Source organism: Chrysochloris asiatica, unplaced genomic scaffold (genome assembly GCF_000296735.1).
Source record: "Chrysochloris asiatica unplaced genomic scaffold, ChrAsi1.0 scaffold00097, whole genome shotgun sequence".
NCBI classification, from domain to species: Eukaryota; Metazoa; Chordata; class Mammalia; order Afrosoricida; family Chrysochloridae; genus Chrysochloris; species Chrysochloris asiatica.
The window spans coordinates 8,617,067-8,637,000 of NW_006408615.1; the positions used below are offsets into that span (position 1 = coordinate 8,617,067).

The window sequence follows — 19,934 nt, forward strand, 5'->3', positions numbered from 1 at the left end:
CCTGTGAGTGAGACCCTGTGAGTGTGACCCTGTGAGTGTGACCCCGTGAGTGTGTGACTACTTGTTCTGTTTGTCCCCTATATCCACAACCATGTGTGTGGATATGATTGTGTCTCTGTGCCTGTGACTGTGCATGGCTGAGTGTGACCTTGTGACTGCACATGACTGTGACCATGGATGACTGCATGTGAGTATGTGTGACTGTGTGACCATGTGTGTGACTATATGACAAGTGTGTGACTGTGTGTATAACTGTGTGACTATGTGACCATCTGTTTGACTATGTAGACTATGTGTATAACTGTGTGACTATCTGTGTGACTGTGTGACTCTGTGTATAACTGTGACTGTGTGACTGTGTGTGACTGCATGTGTGACTGACTGGATGACTATGTGACTCTGTGACCATGTATGTGACTATGTGACTGCATATGTGTGACTGTATGACTCTGTGTACAACTATGTGGCTGGGTGACCGTGTGTGTGTGTGATTATGTGATGTGACCATGTGAGTGACTGGATGACTTTGTGACTCTGTGTGCATGACTGTGTAAATCTGTGTGGGGCTGGTACCTGCTCTGAGGACTGTGTCAGGTAGCTGTGTGACCGAGTGTGACTGAGACCCCGCCCTCCGGTCCTGGGGTCCACCCCTGTCGCCCTCACTCCCTCCTGTGCTTACAGACGTGGATGAATGCAGCATGAACAACGGAAGCTGTGACCAGGGCTGCGTCAACACCAAAGGCAGCTACGAGTGTGTCTGCCCCGCTGGGAAGCGGCTACACTGGAACCAGAAGGACTGTGTGGGTAAGTGTCCATGGGCCAAGGCTGGGGAGACCCCATAGGACAGCCCCTCGAGCCGCTGAGAGGATCCCTTCCTCCTTTGTGTCAGAGCCTTTTCTGAGGTGAGCAACGCAGGGCTCCGCTCCCTGGGCCTCCAGGTGACGAGACAGGGCGTTCTGCTGCTGCGTGTGGCCAGGGGCCTGGGGAACTTGCAGAAGAGGAGTGGCCCAGGTGGGGACACAGGCCCAGGTGGGGACACATCCTGTGTGGGAGGGTACACATCCTGTGTGGTACCCAATAATGTCAGGACCTGGACTTCAAGGCACCTGGGCAGGGGGCGCCCATCTGTCTTTGTAGACCCTCCAGCTGCCCAGGCCCAAATCCCACATTGGTGGGGGAGGCTTCTAGAAAAAGTGGGGTTCAAGCTTCCTTGGCTGATGTGCCCAGACAACTTCTTCACTCTTCTACCCCACTGATGCCACATATGAGTGCTGAATGCCTACTCTACCACCACTCATTTCAGTTTGTCCTACTGTGATAGCTTCTATAATGCCAGAAGCTATGCCACCGGTATTTTAAATACAAGCAGGGGCACCATGGTGGACAGGTTTCAGCAGAACTTCCAGACTGAGACAGACTAGAAAGGAGAGTCCACTACTTCTCAATGGTTAGTCTCTAAAAACCTTCAGAATAGCAATTGAACAGTGTCTGCTACCGTGCCATAAGATGAGGCCCTCAGGTTGAAAGGCACTCAAAATACAACTGGGGGAGATCTGCCTCCTCAAAGTAGGGTTGACCTTAATGGCATGAGTGGAGGAAAGCTTTCAGAACCTTCATTTGATGATGGGGCACAGCTCAAAATGAGAAGAAACCACCACAAAAAAACATTAGTAACTGCAACATGAAATGTGCGAAATATGAATCTAGGAAAATTGAAAGCCATCAAAAATGAAGTGGAATGCATAAAGATCAGTATCCTAAGCATTAGTGAGCTGAAATGAATGGGCATTGACCATTTTTAATCTGATCATAACATGACAAATTGAAGAGGAATGAATGGCATCGCATTCATCATCAACAACAAAAAAACCTATCAAGATCTTTCTTGAAATACAACCCTGTCTGTGATAGGATAATACCCATACGCCTACAAGACCAGTTAACACTACAACTCAATTGTATTGAATTGAATTGTATTGAACTCAATGCAATACAGTTTAGTTGTTGTTGTTGCTATGTGCCATGGAGTCGGTTCCGACTTATAGAGACCCTGTACATGGTTTCCGAGGCTGTAAATCTTTATGGGAGCAGAAAGCCTCATCTTTCTCCCGCGGAACAGCTGGTAGTGTCAAACTGCTGACCTTGTGGCTCGCAGCCCGATTCGTAACCACTGTGCTACCAGAGCTCCATATACAATTTAGTATTAACCAATTAATACTTAATTATTCAAATTTACCTCCAACCACTAAAGCCAGTGATGATGAAATTGAAAAATTCCCCAACTTTTCCAGTCTGAAATTGATCAAACATGCAATCAAAATGCGTTGATAATTACTGGTGATTGGAATGCGAAAGTTGGAAACAAAAAGGCAAGACCAGTTTTTGGAAAATATGGTCTTGGTGATAGAGACGATGTTGGAGATCACATGATAGAATTTTGCAAGACCAATGACTTGTTCATTGCAAATACCCTTTTTAAACAACATTAAGATGACTGTACACATGGGCCTCACCAGATGAAATACACAGATATCAAATTGACTATGTCTGTGGAAAGAGACAATGGAAAAGCTCCATATCATCAGCCAAAACAAGACCAGGGGCAGAGACTGTGGGACAGACCATCAATTTGCTCATACGCAAGTTCAGGCTGAAGCTGAAGAAAGTTAAAACAATTCCACAAGAGTCAAAATAAGACCTTGAATATATCCCAGCTGAATTTAGAAACCATCTAAAAAACAGATTTGATGCGTTAGACACTGACGACCTTCTTGTTGTGGTTAGGTGTCATCCAGTAGCGACAACAGACTGAAACACGGTCTGTCCACTCTTTCACCAACCTCCCAGTTGCTGCTACTAATGACCCTGGAGGTAGTAGTGTGCCGTGGAGTTGGTTCCAACTCGTAGCGACCCTGCATAGGGTTTCCGAGGCTGTAAATCTTTACCAGAGCAGAAAGCCTCATCTTTCTCCTACGGTAGTTTTGAACTGCTGACCTTGAGGTTAGCTGCCTGACTCATAAGCACTACGCTACCAGAGCTCCTTACTAATACCCTAGTAGTTGTGAAATGGAATCTCCCTGTGGTTTTACTTTGTGTTTTCCTGGTGGCTGATGATATGAAGTATCTTTTTGTTATTTTTTTCAAGATGTAGATCATTTTGCTTGCTTGTTTCTTTTTACTTTTTATTGTGAGTTGAACGCAATATCTTTTTCATATGCTTATTGGTCATTTGTAGATCTCCTTTAAAGAAATGTCTATTCATATTCTTTGCCCATTTTTTAACTGGGATATTTGCCTTTACTATTGAGTAAGGCAAATATCCCAGGATGGAGGCCAGGATGGCTAAGCTTCGTCTCTCCTACTTTGGACACATTGTCCGGAGAGAACAGTCGCTGGAGAAGGATATCATGCTGGGTAAGGTGGAGGGTCAGAGAAAAAGAGGAAGACCCCTAACGAGATGGATTGGCCAGGTGGCATCATTGATGGACTCAAGTGTGGCAGCAGTAGTGAGGTTGGCCCAGGATCGGACATTGTTTCGTTCTGCTGTGCATGGGGTCGCTATGAGTCGGTTCTGACTTGATGGCACCTGACAACAACAACAACAACAATTGAGTTGTGAGAATTCTTTCTACATTGTGGATCTAAGCGCAAGTCCCTTATAAGATGTATGATTTGAGGATGTTTTCTCCTATTTGTCTTTTCACGTTCTTGATGTTCTTGGAAGCCCAACAACTTGTCATTTTGATTTAAGTCCAATTTATCTTCTCCTTTTTTTTTTGCTTAAGTGACTAATGCTTTAAGTGTCTTCTACAGAGTTTTCTGGATTTAGCTCCTAGTTTAGATCTTTAATCCCTTTGGAGTTAATGTTTATGTGTGTGGGAGGTAGGGGCTTGCCTTCTTGCTTTTGCTTGTGGATATCCAGGGGTACCAACGCCATTTGTTGAAAAGATTACTCTTTCCTCTCTTGAATTGTCTCGGCACCCTCATCAGAAACCAGTCAGTCCATGGTAAACATGAAGGTCTGTGTCTAGGCATGCGATTCCATGTCATTGATCTGTATATTTGTCGTCATGCCCGGACCACACAGTTCTAATTGCTGTAGCTTTATAATACATTTTGAAATCGGGAATTATGAGTGTTCTAACAATGTTCATTTTCCAGGTAGTGTTTAACTGTTCTGGGTCTCCTGACTTTCCATAAGAATGGTAGGATAGCTTCATGTTTAAGATGTGGCCATCAAGAAAGAGTAGTGAGTCAAGATTTTAGTATTGGCACATCCAACAGACCTGTTCAGGATATGAACCTTCTTAAGTAAAGAAACCTTAAGGTCAGCGGTTCGAAACTACCAGCCGCTTCGTGGGAGAAAGATGAGGCTTTCTACTCCCGTAAAGATTTACACCCTCGGAAACCCTGTACAGGGTCGCTATGGGTCAGAACCGACTCGAAGGCACTTAACAACAACAACAAAGTAAAACACAAGCTAAGTTTCTCCTTCAGGACCGTGAAGGCTGGATGGCAACATGAGGAGACCCTAACAAGACACTGTGGTTAGTTCACTGATAGGTCACTATAGGGTGCAGACTCAGATGCAAAGGTGATTCTAATACACTTCCACTCTACTTCTCTCAACCACCAGTGTCCAGTCAAAAAATCAAACTTGCATGGGGCAGATCTGCTGGAAAAGGCCTCTTCAAAGTTTTGAAAAAACAAAGATGTCACTTTGATGACTAAGGTGCACCTGACCCAAGCCTTGATCTTTTCAGTTGCCTCACGTGCATGTGAAAGCTCGACAGTGAAAAAGGAAGACAGACAGGTGAACTGACCATCAGAATTGTGGTATTGGCAAAGGATATTGAATAAACTATGATCTGACAGAAGAATAACCAAATCTGTCTCACAAGCAATACAACCAGAAGGCTCCTTAGACACAAGGGTGACGAAACGTAACTTGTAGTAAGTTTTACTTTGTACATGTCAACAGGAAAAAACAGTCACTAAAAAGGACATCCTGTTTGGCAAAGTTGAGGGTCAGCAAAAACCAGGGAAACTGGGACTTCCAGCAAGATGACCAACTAGGCAGACATACTACATAGTCCCTCTACAACAAAGATACAGGAGACCAAATGGAACACACAGATGTTAATCCTGGAACCCTAAGCTTCAAGAGGAAAGTCTAGAGAAGGTGACTGAGTACCTCCCAGGAGGAGAAGCTAAAGCAGACCGACTGGTGTACAGACTTCCTGTAAGACAAGGTGCAGCCATCTTGAATTTTTTTCAAGCGGTTTTGTTGGCCTGGTGGTGGTGGTGGTTGGTTATGTGCAGTGGAGTTGGTTCCAATTCATAGCAACCCTGTACAGGATTTCTGAGGCTGTAAATCTTTACGGAAGCAGAAAGCCTCATCTTTCTCCTGCAGAATGGCTGGCAGTTTCGAACCGCTGACCTTGAGGTTAGCAGCCTGACTCATAACCACTACACTATCATTCACACAGCCAACAGAAACGGTATGGTTGCCACTACTTCAAAACAGTTGTTTGAGCGTCCTCAAGGAACTTAAATCGTGTCCCCTTTAAATATCCTTTACATTTGGGGGACAAAAAGAAGTCTGAAGGGACAAGATCAGGCTGTTGGGTTGATGGGGTTTCTCAACAAAATTTTCAGAGGACAGCCCTTGATACCCTCAAAGAATGAGCAAGAACATTGTTGTGATGGAAAAATCCTTGGCACAAATCGCTTGGCCTTTTTCTCACCGACACAGTTTTCTGTTTTCTTAAAACCTCTTCCTAATAAACCCCTGTGACCATCCAGTGTCCTTTGAAAACAACCAGGAAGCCTTCAGCATGGGGAACTGACAGATCGTCTCCACAGTGGGCTCGAGCATTCCAGTGGCGCGGTACTGGCCAGCATTTCGTTCTGTACTACATAAAATCGCCATGAATTAGAGCCAGCCTGGTGGCCGCTAACAACACCAACAACGGTTACCAATCTGAAAAGGCTGCAACAAATTTAGCCAAGATGATTATTGCTCTAAGACAGGGAGACTAAGCCTTGGCTTAGTCTAGGAGATCAGTGGATCATTGCTGCTTACCATTCTCTTGCGTCGACTCCCCTAGAACCTGGTGTCTAGCCTTTTGCACGTTTATACAAAAAGAAAAGCATGGCAGTCTCAGAAGATTCGCGCCAGACCGCACGGATCTGCTTTGGAATCACGCACAGTATAAATATATGAAGGCTTCCATCAGCTCTTGTTTGAATTCTGTGTAGGAAAATTTTCTGGAGAATGATGAGCAGTCTGCTTCCATAAAGATTCTTAGAAACTCTGTGGGGCCGTTCTAGTCTGTCCTATAGGGCCGTGTTGAGTGAGAACCAGCTCAATCATTAGTATCGTTAATCTGTAAGTTCTGTTTGCAGAGTTGGTCTCTCCCCTCTATGAGTGTGAGGGCTTAGTCACAGAGAAGTAGGGGTGTCTCCTGCTGTCCCGAGGGAAGGGTTACAGGTTGGAAACAGGATTGTTAAAAAGTTCCAGAACATGAGCACAGCTCTCTTGTTTGCCTTTACTGTCTCCATCCACGTTCTGGCACAATCAAACGTTCTTACTGTCAGACAGAGAGAAAATTTCTCTCTTTCTCTCCCTTTCTTTCATGCTTACTCCTAATCCACTTGCCTTCCTTCTTTCTTTTGAGTCAATTTAAACTTTTTATGGAAGGAGCTGACATTCTGTGGTGGTGAAAATAATGGCAGATGTGCTGGCATAAGGCTCTGAAATTTTATCCTACTTATAAAAGTAGGATGACACTGTTGGTTAATGCACTGGACTGCAAAGTCCACTTGAACCAGGAGGCCAGCGGTTCCAGTTCACCAGCTGCTCCTCAGAAACCATTTACAGGGTCACTGTGGGTCAGAACCCAACTCTACAAACCTAAGTGCTTATCTTCCCTCTCCTCAGAGACGGGCAAGTGCCTCTCGCGGGCTAAGGCCTGGCCCCGGGCCCAGCTGTCCTGCAGCAAGGTGGGCAGCGTGGAGAGCTGCCTCCTCACCTGCCCAGCCCACACACTCTACATGACAGGTAAGTGAAGTCGCTCTAGCCAGCAGACTGGGCAGGAGTCTCTCCCTGGGGTCCTGCTCTCCATGAGGGAGCTCAACCTGAGAACCAGGGGCCCACCCTGACCAGACTCACTGAGGGACCCCAACACACCTCACCCTTTGGCTGTGTAGCAGATCGTCCTGATCTACCTCTCATTCAAAGACCCCTGTGAGCCCTGAGGGGGAGCCTGGGGGGGGCTGGGAAAGATGTGCCCCCAGGCGCCCCTGACCCACTGGTCCCTCCACAGACTCGGACAGCAGCTATGTCCTGAGCTGCGATGTTCCAGGTCCCCAGAGCAAGACGTTGCCGAAGGACAACAGCACCAGCCTCAGCTCTGGGCTCAGCTGCTCAGGTAGCCCTTTGGTCTGCCCATGCACACACCCCTGGGTTGCCCCTGACTTCGTATCCAGAACGTGGCTGGAGGGAGAGGTCCTGAGCCAGGACCTGGAAGCCAGCCCAGGGCTGTGGAGGTGCTGACATCAGGGTCCATGAACTGAGGTGACAGGGCCTCAGTCCTCAGCTGCCCGCTCAGGAGAGGGGGTGTCCTCCTCAGAAGGAGGCACGTGGCCTATCGCTTTCTCATCCAAGGGCCTGTGGCATGCTGTTCAGAGACACCTGCTTCTCTGGTTCTTCCCTGAATGTCTCCTCTCTCCGTGTCCCTCCCTCCTTCCTAATAGCTGAGCCTCATGGTCAGCCTTCTTGACGGCAAGGGGAGCGGGCAGAAGTAGCCCCCTGACTGAGCTGCCCTGAACTTGAAAGGGAACCCCTGCCCCTGTGTTCACCTTTGCAAGGACAGAGAGAGAACAGGGGTGAGAGGGCAGCGTGCTGCTCCATGGCCCCATTGCCCCACACACCTGTCCCTGGTCACCCCACACTCACACTCAGACACTTCCTCAGCAGCCCCTCCCCCCCCCACCACCTGGGGGAATTCTGGCTTTTCCCAGATGCCCCCGTGCCCCCCCTCAAGCAGAAGGCCCGATTCAAGATCAGAGACGTCAAGTGCCACCTCCGACCGCGCAGCCGTGAGCGGGCCAAGGAGGCCCCACGGCAGCCACTGCTGGGTGAGTATCATCCACACCCGGGAGGGGGCTCCCAAGAAAGGGGGCCTCATCCCATGGCCTCGGTGTCCAGCCTGGCTCATGTGAGAGAAGGTGGAAAGTGGGTTCCCCGGGTCTCCTGGGGTCTGTGTCCCTGCTCGCCCATAGCAAGGGCTCACCCTACAACTCCTGAGTGACTGAGGGGTGACGTTCCAAAGACATTCCAGGAGACACATTCTAGCCCTGTGCCATAAATTCCAGAGACCTTATGAGTCTTCTCAAGCCTGACAAAACTTACAGCCTCTCAGTCCTGGCTTGGGGCTCACGTCTCTAGAGTAATATTCTGCAGACCCAGTGTGCTTGTGGGCTCCACAGGGCAGACACAGACCCGGCACAGCCACCCACTCCTCCAGCCTCAGTTTCCCCATCTGCACCATGGGCCGTTAGACAAGGCAGGCCCCTCACCAATGTCTCTGAGTCCAGGGCTAGGCGGAGCCCTCTCCCTGCCCCGTGCCACCTCTCCATGCCACAGCGGTCCCTTCCCTTGTCCAGACAGTGGCCATGTGACCTTTCTGACCCTCAAGTGTGACTCCTCCAAGAAGAGGCGCCGTGGCCGAAAGTCCCCGTCCAAGGAGGTATCCCACATCACGGCCGAGTTCCAGGTGGAGACGAAGGTGGAGGAGGTGACAGGTGGGTACAGGCTCCCAGCCTAGCCACAACTGCTGGAGGCAGAGGCTCCCACACCCGGTCCCCAAATGGCCACCTGGAGCCCAGGATAGAAAAGACACACCAGGGGCCAGCAGGGCAGGCAGGATGGCCCCCAGCCCTCCTCGCCCTTGGCAAGGGCAAATGTCCGCAGCCTTCCCAAAAGGCTCCAGCCAGGGCCTGGCATGCTGGCTCAGTTTCCCATCATCACTCCCCACTGGGCTGCACAAGGGTTCAGTGTGACAGGTGAGCTGAGACCTGTCACAAGTGTGTACTACCATGACCGAGCTCCCAGGTCGGGGGAGGCAGACACACACACAAACAACCCAGCGAGACACCAGACAGACAGGCACAGCACTGCAGCCTCCCCAGTGAAGAGGCACCCCGTGAAGCAGAACTTGGAAGTCAAAGTTCATCAGGTGGAAGAGATGGCAGGGAACAGTATTCAGATAGAGGGAAAAGCAGGTGCAAAGTCACAGAGGTCAGGGACCAGCGAATGGGACTGAGGGGCTAAATGTGAAACTGACAGTGAGGTCGGAGTGTTGGGGCTTGAAGCTAGCAAGGTAAGCAAGGCCAGACTGCGAGGGTCATTTTCCTAGAAGGAGCATCAGAAGGTATGGTGTTGGAGGAGAATATTGAAAGTGCCATGGGCTGCCAAAAGAACAGATCTGTGTTAGAAGTATAGCCAGAGCGCCCCCTGGAGGCCAAGATGGCCAAACTTCGTCTCTCATACTTCAGACATAATGTCAGGAGGGACCAGTCACTAGAGAAGGACATCATGTTTGGTAAAATGGAGGGTCAGAAAAATAGGAAGACCCCCCAACAAGATGGATCGACACAGTGGCAGCAGCTATGGGCTCAGGCGTAGCAATGATTGTGAGGTTGGCCCAGGACCAGACAGTGTTTTGTTCTGTTGTGCATAGGGTCGCTATGAGTCAGTACCGACTCGATGGCACCTAAAAACAGCAACAAGTGTCTGAGGGACAGGGAGATGTCCCTGCTCTGTGGGTTGTGCTCTGGGGAGCTGATGGAATGCAGTGGTCAGTGACCTCCATGTGTCCTCAGCTCTCAGATGATAGCTCAGTCAGATGGGCACAACCGTGGCCCCTCATCCTGGGGCTGTGAGGACTGAGTGAGGGAACCTGGGGGAGGCCCTGTTGGGGGAGTTCCTGGTAGGGAGGGGGCTATCATGCCTGTGATTACTGTCCCCCGTCCTCGCCCACCTCCTCAGACACCTGCAAGGCAGACTGCGTGCGGAGACGAGCAGGGCAGAGCTTGCAGGCTGCCATCAAGACCCTGCGGAAATCCATCAACCGACAGCAGTTCTACGTCCAGATCGCGGGCACTGAGTATGAGGTGGCCCAACGGTCAGCCAAGGCCATGGAGGGGCAGGGGATGTGCAGCACCGGCCAGGTGCCTCAGGATGGCAAGTGTGGTGAGTCCCTGACCATGGCCACTCCCAGGTGGACTTGTCAAACATTCTCTGTCCTCCTTCCCTATGTGCCCTGGAATGAGCCACAGTGGGTTCCCAGGGAAGATAGACACACAGACACACGTCGCTCCTAGCGACAGCTGTCATCAAAGAGCACACCCCTGGTGTGTGTGTCGATGTGAGTGAGCAGGCGGGCTCCTGCCCAGGCTGAGGTTGGAGGAGGCTTCCAAGAGGAAGGTGTATCAGCTGATTCCTCTCTCACTCACTGGGTTGTAATCCATCTCTATCAGCATTTGCTTTGGTGCCCACTTTGTCCCCAGTGCAGCCAGTGGGCTCTCCATCATGCTGGGGAGCAGCATTGAGCGTCTTCTTGTTTTCCGGCACCGTTAGATGTTACAGGCTAAGTTTGTACTCTGCCTCAGGCCCTGGACTCTGGTTCCTTTTAGAAGAGGGTGATGTGTAGACACCAACATCTGTGTGCTCAAGGTACTCATTACTCCTGCGATGTAACTGCTTCTAGGGTTCTCTGTAGACAGAACTAGGAGGTATGCAACTGTGAGAAGGAAGCACAAGATATCTTTGACTTTGATCTAACTCCATAGCCCCTGACAGCAGTGTCTCTGTACACCCAGGCATGCACACACACACACACACACACACACACACACATCTGAATGATGTCTATAGCTCTGTGTATGTGCCCACCCCAACATCCCAATTCCAGTGCGGTTCCCTTGGCTCTTCCCATTTCCTAGCCCATGTCTGTAGGTCTCTACACCAGCACTGAGAAACTTTGCTCCCTTTCCTCCATAACTTACTTCACTTTACTTCTTTATTCAATACCTTTACTCATCCACTTCATTATTTGCTCCCGAGTACACAGTCTCTGTCTCTTCAGCCCCCACCCCACACCATCCCCTTTGGGTCTCATACCCATAGCTCTCGGCACCTCCCCAGCCCCTCCATCAGGGAGAAGGGGAGAAGAAGGCAGGGAAGGGAAGTGGAGGAAAAGGCTGTGGGCATCCAGGTTGGTAAGCAGGCCAGGAGGTCAGGACCGGAGGCAGGATCAGAAGCTATCCATGTCTGGCATCATCAGAAAGAGGGTGTAGGCAGGGCCCTGAGGACCTCAGAGACCCTGAGAAGAGGAAAGAGTGAGGGTCAGACCTCCAAGTACTCAGAGGTTGCCTGGTTTCCCAATCCCAGCTCTTCTGAGACATGGAACCCATCTGTGTCCTCTGAGCACCTGGAACCAGAGCCCAGCAGACAGAGCACCCAGCCCCCACTCCCCCCCATCTCCTATCCCCTCTGCCCCGCAGTGAGCTGTGGGCCTGGCACCTACTTCAGCGGTGAACATGGTCAATGCCTTCCCTGTGAGCCGGGGACCTACCAGGATGTGGATGGCCAGCTCAGCTGTACACCATGCCCCAGCAGTGATGGGCTCGGCCTGCCAGGTGCCCGCAACGTGTCCGAGTGTGGAGGCAAGTACGGGCCTCCTGGAATCAGAGGCGAGTGGGGCGGTGGGGCCCCAAAGCAAAGCAAAGGCTTGGGTACCTGGTGTGAATGGAGAACACAATGTTCAGTGGCGCTCTTGGCTGTTCCCTGAGCGTTTCACAAGCTCAGTGCCACTACTGCCCACTGATGCCGGTCCACCACGTGGCTCAGAAGGCACTGAAGTTAGTACCTGAGAGTCACGCCCCCACACACAGTTAGTTAACAAGCACCACATTCGTTCCAAGGATTCATCAAATGGGCACCAGGCAGGTGAAATCCATTTGACAGCTAATAAGACCTCTCTTGTCCATTACCTGGTGGTTTATAATGTAAGTACGCATGCACCTTGTAGTTGGCCACACATTGTACACGTTACGGAGCACGTCCCATGTTACGGAGCATGTCGCTTCATGGGGAATGTCAACACTTTGGCAAGAACATTGCTGTAGTTCACAGTCTGGCCTGTAGAGGGCAGGAAAGCTCTTCTTTAATGACCAAGCAAGCTTTGGTTTGCAAAGAGCTTTTACTCTCTAGCTTCCCCTCCGTGAAGCCGGTGGTGGGGCACCTGTGAGGGTGGGGTGGGGTCCTTAGGGAGATCAGATCACAACCCAGCCCTGAGAGGTTGCAGGCTGGCAGGCGAACCCTAACCCACAGCCGCTCCTGGAGGGTGGTCTCCACCCCAGGAGGGAGTGGTGACCATGGACAGCACAGGATGACCACAGGCAGGCATCAGCATGGTCAGAACCCAGAATTCCAGGGTGTGGATCCAGAGGCCACACAGAGTCCTCTGCACCCAAGCTTTCTAGAACATTCCATATGGAGAGTGCATGGGGACCTCACAGTCCTGCAGGTGGACAGGCAGTGAGTGGTCAGCCCTGACCTTCCAGGGCTGCCCCTGTGAAGACTCTGGTATGGCCTGTCCCCTCCCCTACCACAGGGAGAACACCCCTAAAGTACAACACCCCTAAAGGGGGTCTGTGTGGCCCAGCACAGCAGGGAGGTCACTTTGTTGGCTGGCCCTTGAACTTTACATTTGCTTCAAGTTCAGGTTGGGCCGGGGCTTCCACCATCAGGCCTGGCTGCCTTTGTGCCATCTGCAGGGCCTGCCAGGCCTGAGAGCGGGTCACTGCACGTCCTCCTGCTGGCCTGAGCCCTGACCTCTGACTTCCAGGCCAGTGCTCTGCCGGCTCCTTCTCCGCTGATGGCTTCAAGCCCTGCCAGGCCTGCCCTGTGGGCACCTACCAGCCCGAGCCAGGGCGAACCCACTGCTTCCCCTGCGGAGGGGGGCTGCTCACCAAGCTCGAGGGTGCCACTGCCTTCCAGGACTGTGAGACCAGAGGTGAGGGGGCTGCATTCTGGCGGGGGGTGCATTCATTCATATGCTCACACTCGCTCCACACGCCCGTTCACACACATACGCACACTACATGCCCGTTCACACACACTCACTACACCTCTGTTAATAAACTGACTACACACCCGTTCATACACACACTCACTCCACACGCCTGTTCACACATATACACACACTCACTACACACCTATCCGCACACACATTCATGCACTCACATCACACATAGTGTGACAGCTGTGAGGGTAAGATTGTATGAGCATGTCAGTGCACGTGTGTGTGAGTGGGTGTGAGTGTGGATGGCACTTGGCCACGCTCACCCTCTGGGGTCTCAACTGATCTCCTTCAACAGCAGTTCATCCTTGGGGACTCCAGGTCCTAGCTCAGGCAGACTGTCCCCAAGCTCTGGACCCCCGCCCCCCTACCCTTGCCCCAGTCCTGCCCGTTGTTCAGGTCCCCTAGACAGTCTCTCCCCTCCCCTCCTGTCAGCCCCCCTTCTAAACAGGCCCAGATTTCAGGAACGTCTTGAACACCCCCAGTGCTGTGACCCCTGACCCAGGCTGTGTTCACTGGACATGTGCCGGGCCTGCCACCCCTAGAGGTCACTCAGAGGCCTTCCAGCCACAGGCCTCCTCCCTGCTCTCCAAAGCCACCAGTCCACTTCTTCCTCATCAGGCTCATCTCAAAAGCCCCCCTGAGACCACCACTCCACAGGTGTGGGGCTGTGTAGATCTGTCTAGGATCTGTCTGTCTCACTACTGGGTCCCCATGCCGGACACTCAGTGCCTTCAGGGCAAAGGGGCCAAGAGGTTGGGGACCGGAGGTGACAGGCCAGCGGTGCAGGGCCTGAAACTCCAAACCAATCAGACCAGGGGGTAGGGGCAGCCCTGGGCGGTGCCCCCCACCACCCCCACCGTGCCCCTCCCCTGCAGTGCACTGCTCGCCGGGCCATCACTACAACACCACCACCCACCGCTGCCTCCGCTGCCCCATCGGCACCTACCAGCCCGATTTTGGTCAGAACCATTGCATCTCCTGTCCTGACGACACCAGCACTGACTTTGACGGCTCCACCAACGTCACACACTGCAAAAGTGGGTGCTGCTCATCCCCGTGGCGGTGGGCGGGGGTGGGGGGACCGCCTCCCTTGTCACATCCACTCAGCAGTGCCACCTGAGCCTGGCCTACGCAGGTACAGCTCCCCTGTGAGTGGTGGGCCCCTCCCTCCCTCCATGCATCTGTCCTTAAATCCATCATCCATTCAGCCCTGTTCTGACCAGACACCCTGAGCCCCCTGGCCAGGCCCCACCTGCTCTGCACTCTTGGGGTGCAGACAAGCTGGGGCACACACATCTAGATGCTTGTGTGCCGGTGTGAGGGCTCACCTCACTGCACTAAGCAGCTCAGCTCAGAGGAGGTGTGGGGATGAGGGAGGAGGTCTGGGGATGAGGGAGGAGGTCTGGGGATGAGGGAGGTGGTCTGGGGATGAGGGAGAAGGTCTGGGATGAGGGAGGAGGTCTGGGGATGAGGGAGAAGGTCTGGGGGATGAGGGAGGAGGTCTGGGGATGAGGGAGGAGGCCTGGGGATGAGGGTGGTCTGGGGATGAGGGAGGAGGCCTGGGGACGAGAGAGGAGGTCTAGGGATGAGAGGAGGTCTGGGGGCAAGAGAGGTCCTGCTTGAATTTAAGCTGAGGACCCTCTCACTAGCTCATGAAACCGTCACAGCCGTGAGAAGAAGGTGTCTCCTGACTTGTTGCTCGCTGCTTGCTCCTGCCCTGAGTGTCCCTCAGGGAAGGGGGCCTGCCTGGCACCCGGCCGGTCCAGTAAATACTGAGTAACTGAGTGTAGAGAGGAAGAAACGGAAGATAGGATGAGTGAACTTCCCACGGGTTCTCACACCTAAGACCTGAGTTGGGGGCCAGGTGACCAGAGTGGTTGAAAGGGACTGCTGGAATGTAGGGGTCCCAGGCAGGGCCTCAGTCAGTGAGAAGGTGGATTCAGAAAGCCAGCAGCACCCATGGTGGGCTTGCGCCTCACTGAGGGCAAGGGAGTGGGCTGCCCACCCACCCTGACCCTCACGGGCCCTGTGCCCACAGACCAGCACTGCGGGGGCGAGCTTGGTGACTACACAGGCTACATCGAGTCCCCCAACTACCCCGGTGACTACCCGGCCAACGCCGAGTGTGTGTGGCACATTGCGCCGCCCCCGAAGCGCAGGATCCTCATCGTGGTCCCCGAGATCTTCCTGCCCATCGAGGACGAATGTGGTGACGTGCTGGTCATGAGGAAGAGCGGTACGTACCTGGGCAGGGGGCTGCCACACTTCCTCCCACAACCACCTCAGAGACAGGGGCTCTCATCACCACTTCCTGTCCCCCAGGGGTGCCCCACACACACCCTCCAGATAGCCCAAAGTCAGATTGTCCCAGGGACCCCTGCCTGCCACTCCCCTCCTCCCAGGAAACCCCTGAGTCCCCAGAACCCTGGAGGGGCCTTGATGGTGCCCCTGGGCCTCCTGCTACTGCAGGACTGGGCAATAGGGAGCCAAGGTCAATGCCAAGGAGAGAAGGTCTCAGAGCCTGGTACCCAGCAGGGACCACCTCCTTCTCCCCGTGTTAGGTAGCCAATGAGCCGGGAAGCCCAAAGTGCAGACGGGAGGACTGAGACCAGAGAGGGCATATTCCTGCCTAGCGTCACACAGCCCCCCAGAGCAACCCAGGACCTTCAGTCCCCACTTGCTGTAGGGGACTGCCCAGGTTGCACCTCACAGGTTTTTAAAGGTTCCATAGGAGTTTTCTAAGTAACCAAACTGCAAGTAGACATGTGGGCAGAGGGACCTACGGGCTCTAGGTCCAGGGGCAAGAAGTCAGGGCACCTTTGGCCAGCCCAGACGTGACCCCTCATCTCAGCACAGCCTGGTTAGTTCATTCCCCAGTCCTCTCTGAACCTCAGCACTGGCCCTGGCTCTGTTCTAGAAGCTGGAGAGAGACGGTGATAACCAGTCAAGGACACTGTGACAGGGACGTCATGGGGGTGGGGGGACAGTAAGCAGCCAGGAAGGCTCCCTGGAGGTGGAGGCACAGAAACAGCTTTCCAAGAGACCCGTAGGGAAGATGGGGAAGACAGGACAGAGCTTGGAGCACTCGGGAAACATCACCTCTCTTGGTGGCCGGGTGGCCAGCAGCAGGCGGGCTGGTCCAGAGGTGAGGGGGCTGCTCAGCATGGCGTGGCATTCCACAGCCTCTCCTACTTCCATCACCACCTACGAGACCTGTCAGACCTACGAGAGGCCCATCGCCTTCACCTCCCGCTCCCGCAAGCTCTGGATCCAGTTCAAATCCAATGAAGGCAACAGCGGCAAAGGGTTCCAGGTGCCTTACGTCACCTACGACGGTAAGGTGGGACCAGAGCAGGAGTCCACCTGTGGGGGAGACAGACCCGAGGCTTGTCGGGTGAGGGGTCCTGAGTGGACAGATGGGAGAGCACTCGGTGCTATCTGCAGGTTTGGGCACCAGGTACCACGCACACAGGGGTTTGAGGGTTACAGGGGTGTTGTCTGAGTAGCAAAGAGAAGGAGGCAGAACTACACTGACCAGGCCTGACCCTGAGGCTGGAGCAGGGAGGGGCAGAGGCTCAGGGCGAGGGTCTCTAGCCCTCACCTTCCTTTCTAACCAGAGGATTACCAGCAACTGATAGAGGATATTGTTCGCGATGGCCGGTTATACGCCTCCGAGAATCACCAGGAGATTTTGAAAGTGAGTCTTCACTGGGAGGGGCCCCATGTAACCGCAGAAACAAGGTGACGGGAGAAGGGACACAGACCCCTCTGAGGCCCTGGTCACTAAAGGCAGTGGCTGACTGTGCCTTGCAGGACAAGAAGCTGATCAAGGCTCTCTTCGATGTGCTAGCGCATCCCCAGAACTACTTCAAGTACACAGCCCAGGAGTCCAAGGAGATGTTCCCCCGCTCCTTCATCAAACTGCTGCGCTCCAAAGTGTCCCGGTTCCTGCGGCCCTACAAATAACTCACCTGCTGCCCTGCGTGGGGTGACGGGGGGGTGGGGTGCCCAGGGGTAAGGCCTGCTGCCCCCACGTACAAGCTGAAGGCAGCTCCATTGGCCGCCTTGAGAAATACTGAGATGTCTCTGCCCTCTGGGAACCGGAAGGCTGAAAGCAGCCCAGGCAAGACCCCCATGGGCTGCACTCCTCCGAGCCACCCCCGGGGTGGGAGGCGTGGGGGGTCTTTTTCCTTAAGAACCTCATCTTCTCTGCCCCCTTCACTTGGTCATTTCGCGGGGCACCAGGACTGCGCTCTCCCGAGTCAGCACTAGAGGGTGTCCTTGCGGGCAGGCCTGGGACCAGGTTGCACTTGAGCTTGGCCAGTGCCACAAAAGAAAGAGCTGTGAGCAGAGGAGGCTGAACTGGCATCCACAACACAACAGGGCAGGGGTCTCCACTCCCATGGACCCCCTGACCACACTGTTCCCCTCGGAAAGGTTCTGTGAGGGACAGAAAGGCCACCAGGGAGGAAGCTGTCGATTTGGGCTTTCCCTTAATAGAGCATCTAATTAAGTACATTTTATATATATATATATATATATGTATAAATATAAATCTATATATACTTCTATTTGTGCATACTTTAGGGAAATGATCTTTAGTGACTGTAAATATTCATCGGGACCCATCTCTTCTCCCACGAGCTCACCTGTTCAGGCTGTTCTGTATGATTGAGCTGCGCCGCCACATGCCTCCCCATCCCCACCCCCCCATGATTGCAGGAGACGGAGCCCGTGGGCCTTTGGGGTATGGGGCTCTGAGTCTGGCCTACAGGTGAGACTTGGGCTGGGCCACAATCCCTTGGGTGTCGGGAACAGGCTGCTGTGTGAGCAAGCACATCATGAGAAGTCAGGCTTTTCCTGTGTGAACCCAGACAGACTGTGAGGAGCCTGGGCAAGCAGCCAGCCCATTCCTGTGCCTCTTACAGAGGAGAAACACGGAAACGTAGAGAAGGTGGGCGCTGGCGTTGGGACACACAGCACGTCACCAAGGCAGAGCCACACCAGCTGCTGGGAGGCCTTCTGTTTCACCATGCCGCCTGCCTCCCTCCCTCACAGCGCTTTTTCTCCTTCGGAAGAGCGGGGTGTGCACTTAACCGGGACCCTATGCCTGGACGGAGTTAGTGCCCACCTCCTGCGTGCCAGGGCATCGGGGTCTTTCTGGGCCATACAAGAAGCCAGGGAGGAGCAAAGAGCACCCTGGATCTCCTGCCTTGGGTGGATTTCTGGTGGTTGCCACCCCCTCACCCTAATCCAAGGGCCTGTCAGCAGGAGCCTACCTCCCTGAGTTGCACAGAATGTGCTCAGGGACTGGACAGGCACATGGCCTCTCAGCCTCCCACTGTGAAGCCCTTTGTAGTTCCCATCCCGTGCAGGCGATGCCCTGGGGTGCCCATCAGGAGTGCAAGGTGCCAGCCATCACCATCTGACCCAGCAGGACCGCCTCCCACACACCTGAGGTCCAGAGGGGTCTCCATCACAGTTACCGCATCAGCTCCAAGACCCACTCACCAACCCAAAGCTGCCCTGGTGACCGAACACAAGCTCATTTCTCCTGTTGAGTACCATGCTGAGGCCAGTGATGGCTCAAGAAGGAGGCAGGGAGGAATGGGATGTCCCAGCTGATTTCCCTCCACACCCTGTGGATGTGAGACATGGAGATGAAGCACCCAGCCAGAGAAGTAAGGAACCTGGGAAGGAGCCGTCAGAGGGAGAAGAGAGACAAGGGGAGCAGAGCGTCCCCCGTGCCTGGACCGCTGCCTCGCCAGCAGCCACACCACACTTGTCAAGGAGAGGAGCAAAGGAAGACACTTTGGAAACAGAAGCTTGCTCTGCTGGCAGGAGTGAAAGAGGTCCCTGAGGTTTCACTGTAGCAGCTGAAGAACACTGCAGAGGGAAACCAAGGCAGCCCTGTGCTCACCAGGAGGGGCAGACAGGACCCAGACTGAAGGCACCACCGACCCGTTCCTTGTCCTCCCTCGCAGAAATGCCATGAGGGCTAGTGGGAGCCGAGGCCTCGGTAACAGTGTGAGGTACGATGTGGGAAACCGCCTCATTCGGTCAAAGCTTGCACCTGGGTGGGCTGGCCTCGGCCCTCCTTCTAGGAGTCCTCCATCTGGATTCTAAAGTGACAGAGTCAACATCCAGCTCCCCTCCACCTCTAGGCCCATCACCCCAAGACAGGCCTCACTGGCCAGTGCGGGGGGGGGGGGCACATTTCCTCCACCTCGGGGTGGCAGGCCAAAGGCCACAGTCTGGCCATTTCCCCTCCAGGCACCTGTTGATGCAGATGAAGTATAGCTGAAACCTCCAGCAGGAAGTCCCAGAGGACAGTAAGGCCCCACGGCTCACAAGTGCACGTGCCATCCCACCTGCAGGAGGGGCGGTATCTCTGGGCAGCACTCACCAGGGCCCCCCGTCGGAGGAAACTGAAGCATCTTGGGAAATGAGTAATTCCAGCCCCACCACCACCCCCAGCAGAAAAATAGCAGACAGTTACGGAGAACCTACTATGTGCCAGATTTCAACACGGACCAGGGACCTGTGCACTAATACAGACCCCAAGAGTGACCGCAGCTGGGATGGAGGAATACCTTTGGTCAAAGAGATCAAGAGGAGTTAAGACTGGCCTGGGTGCGCAGAGACCCGAATCTCTACTGATGAGGACCTCGGGGTCAGCAGAATGGACGCTCCCTCCAGCCCCACCACAGGAGTGAGGGTGAGGAGCCAGCCGCAGACAGGCCAAGCTACAGGAGTGACCGGCCAGCTCCTAGCACAGAG

The 19,934-nt window shown here is 53.6% G+C and overlaps 1 protein-coding gene across 1 annotated transcript in view; it reads left to right on the plus strand.

Annotated features, from left to right (window-relative positions):
• Positions 1-17,120, plus strand: part of SCUBE1 (signal peptide, CUB domain, EGF-like 1) — a 151,387-nt gene extending 134,267 nt beyond the window's left edge. Inside the window, exons 11-23 of the mRNA XM_006866906.1 lie at positions 682-804; positions 6,944-7,063; positions 7,329-7,433; positions 8,026-8,142; positions 8,671-8,808; positions 10,055-10,258; positions 11,572-11,733; positions 12,918-13,085; positions 14,030-14,191; positions 15,193-15,390; positions 16,337-16,489; positions 16,772-16,851; positions 16,968-17,120. Of these exons, the coding sequence (XP_006866968.1) occupies positions 682-804; positions 6,944-7,063; positions 7,329-7,433; positions 8,026-8,142; positions 8,671-8,808; positions 10,055-10,258; positions 11,572-11,733; positions 12,918-13,085; positions 14,030-14,191; positions 15,193-15,390; positions 16,337-16,489; positions 16,772-16,851; positions 16,968-17,120 (1,883 nt within the window). The remainder of the gene's footprint in view (positions 1-681; positions 805-6,943; positions 7,064-7,328; positions 7,434-8,025; positions 8,143-8,670; positions 8,809-10,054; positions 10,259-11,571; positions 11,734-12,917; positions 13,086-14,029; positions 14,192-15,192; positions 15,391-16,336; positions 16,490-16,771; positions 16,852-16,967) is intronic.
• The last annotated feature ends 2,814 nt before the right edge of the window (positions 17,121-19,934 follow it).